Below are 2,245 nucleotides of genomic sequence, written 5' to 3'. Positions count from 1 at the left end.
TCCCACCGACCATTCAAACCGTCATAAACTGTGGAGAGAGAGAGAGCGAGGGGGGGGGGGGGGGGGGGGTCATGACACCATGACAGCATGATTTCCTTTGTTTGATCAAAATGATCCAGAAGAATAAGACCCAACGTTGCCATGATAACCCCGATAGCAGGGCATCCTGCCTGGTATGGCAAGTGCTCGCCTCTGACCGCAAGGCACTACATAGAGTAGTGCGTATGGCCCAGTTATATCACTGGGGCGCAGCTTCCTGCCATCCAGGACCTCTATACCAGGCGGTGTCAGAGGAGGCCCAAAAATTGTCAAAGACTCCAGGACCCTAGTCATAGACTGTTCTCTCTGCTAGCTAACTTAACTACCTAGCCAGCTTGCTAGCTTAACTACCTAGCCAGCTTAACTAGCTAGCTTAACTACCTAGCTAAACTGCCTGTGTTTATGTGAAATCTTCTTTTCCACACTGGGAGCAGATGTAAGGCAACTTCCCAGTGTGTGGTCCATGGTCTTTCAGGTTCCCTAACTAGATAAATATCTTTCCACACTGGGAGCAGTGGAAAAGCTTCTCTCTTTCAAGGCTTCTCTGCAGAGTGTGTTAGCGCATGCTTTTTCAGGTATCTTGACTGGGTGAAACTCTTTCAACACTGGGAGCAGTGGAAAAGCTATTTTCCTGTGTGTGTCATCTCATGTGTTTTCAGTCTCCTTAACCTGGTAAAACCCTTTCCACAATGAGAGCATTGAAATGGATTTTCTCCTGTGTGTATTCTTGTGTGCTCTTTCAGATGTGATGACTGAATAAATCTCTTTCCACACTGGGAACATTGGAAAGGCCTCTCTACAGAGTGTGTTCTCTCATGTTTTTTCAGGTCCCCTGGTGAGAAGAATGTATTTTCACACTGGGAGCATTGATATGGTTTCTCTTCAGTGTGTGTTCTTTCATGCACTTTTAGATACCCTGATCKTCCGAAACCTTTCCCACAATGAGAGCATTGATAAGGCTTCTCCTCCCCTGTATGTATTCTCTCATGCTTTTTCAGGCCCCTTAACGTAACAAAACCCTTTCCACACTGGGAGCAGGTGTGAGGCTTTTCTTCTGTGTGTGTCCACTGATGTGTTTTTAAAGTCCATAACTGAGTAAAACTCTTTCCACACAGGGAGCAGTGGAAAGGCTTCTCTCCTTTGTGTATTCTCTTATGTTTGATCAGGCCCCCTAACTGAGTAAAACACTTTCCACACAAGGAGCAGTGGAAAGGCTTCTCTCCTGTATGTGTCCTCTCATGAGTTTTCAGGTTCCCTATCCAGGTAAAATTCTTTCCACAATGGGAGCACTGGAAGGGCTTTTCTCCAGAGTGTATTCTTTCATGTTCTTTCTGGCTCCCTAACTGGGCAAAACTCTTTCCACAATGGGAGCAGAGGAAGGGCTTTTCTCCTGTGTGCATTCTCTTATGCATTTTCAGGTGCCATGATTGGGTAAAACTCTTTCCACAATCGGAGCAGTCGTGAGGCTTCTCTCCTGTGTGCCTTCTCTCATGCATGTTCAAGTGCCATAAACGGGTAAAACTCTTTCCACACTGGAGCAGTGGAAAGGCTTTTCTCCTTTGTGTGTCCTTTCATGTCTTTTCAGGCTATATAACCTGAAAACTCTGTCCACAATGGGAGCAGTGGAAGGGCTTTTCGCCTGTGTGTGTCTTCTCATGTCTTTTCACATGTAATAACCGGGTAAACTCTTTCCACACTGGAGCAGTAGTGTCGTCTTGCTGATGTCTCTGGCTCTGGTTCCTCTGAGTCTGGTCTTTCTCCTGCCAAAGACAAACCCAGAGTGTTTATTTAAATAGAGACCTCAATTAAACCTCCATATGATACAACTGTCTTGCTATGAAGTTTAATCTAAATCAGATCGCTCAATAACCTGGGGCCAGTAAAAAAAAATCATTTAAAAAAACAAAATTAATCGAGTTCCAATTCGAATCTCGCCGTCATGAATGTCATGGTTACAGGCTGAGCAGAGCTCTATAATAATAGAGGACTACAGTATTTAAATCAATGTCATAGGCTGCATTTGATCCATTGATAATAATGTTTTGTTGGTGGCCCCACTCTTTGATGGTAAACATCTTACATTGTGGCTTTAAAGGGATATTGTGAGATTCTGGCAACTAGCGTTAGTGCACTGACTGGAAGTCCTATCCTGGTTAGAATTGGCTACTGAAACTACCTCTAACTTCCTTCACATCACCCGCTGAGA

The 2,245-nt window shown here is 44.7% G+C and overlaps 1 protein-coding gene across 1 annotated transcript; it reads right to left on the bottom strand.

Moving 5' to 3' along the window:
* Nucleotides 1-328: 328 nt before the first annotated feature.
* LOC112079678 (zinc finger protein 180-like) lies at nucleotides 329-1,699 on the bottom strand. Its single transcript, XM_070442410.1, has one exon. It carries the CDS (start codon nucleotides 1,533-1,535, stop codon nucleotides 663-665), a length of 873 nt encoding a protein of 290 aa, XP_070298511.1. The 5' UTR covers nucleotides 1,536-1,699; the 3' UTR covers nucleotides 329-662.
* Between the last annotated feature and the right edge of the window lie 546 nt (nucleotides 1,700-2,245).

Source organism: Salvelinus sp. IW2-2015, unplaced genomic scaffold (assembly GCF_002910315.2).
Source record: "Salvelinus sp. IW2-2015 unplaced genomic scaffold, ASM291031v2 Un_scaffold9042, whole genome shotgun sequence".
Lineage (NCBI taxonomy): Eukaryota > Metazoa > Chordata > Actinopteri > Salmoniformes > Salmonidae > Salvelinus > Salvelinus sp. IW2-2015.
The sequence above is the reverse complement of the archived record's forward strand: the minus strand, read 5'-3'. Positions and strand labels throughout refer to the sequence as shown.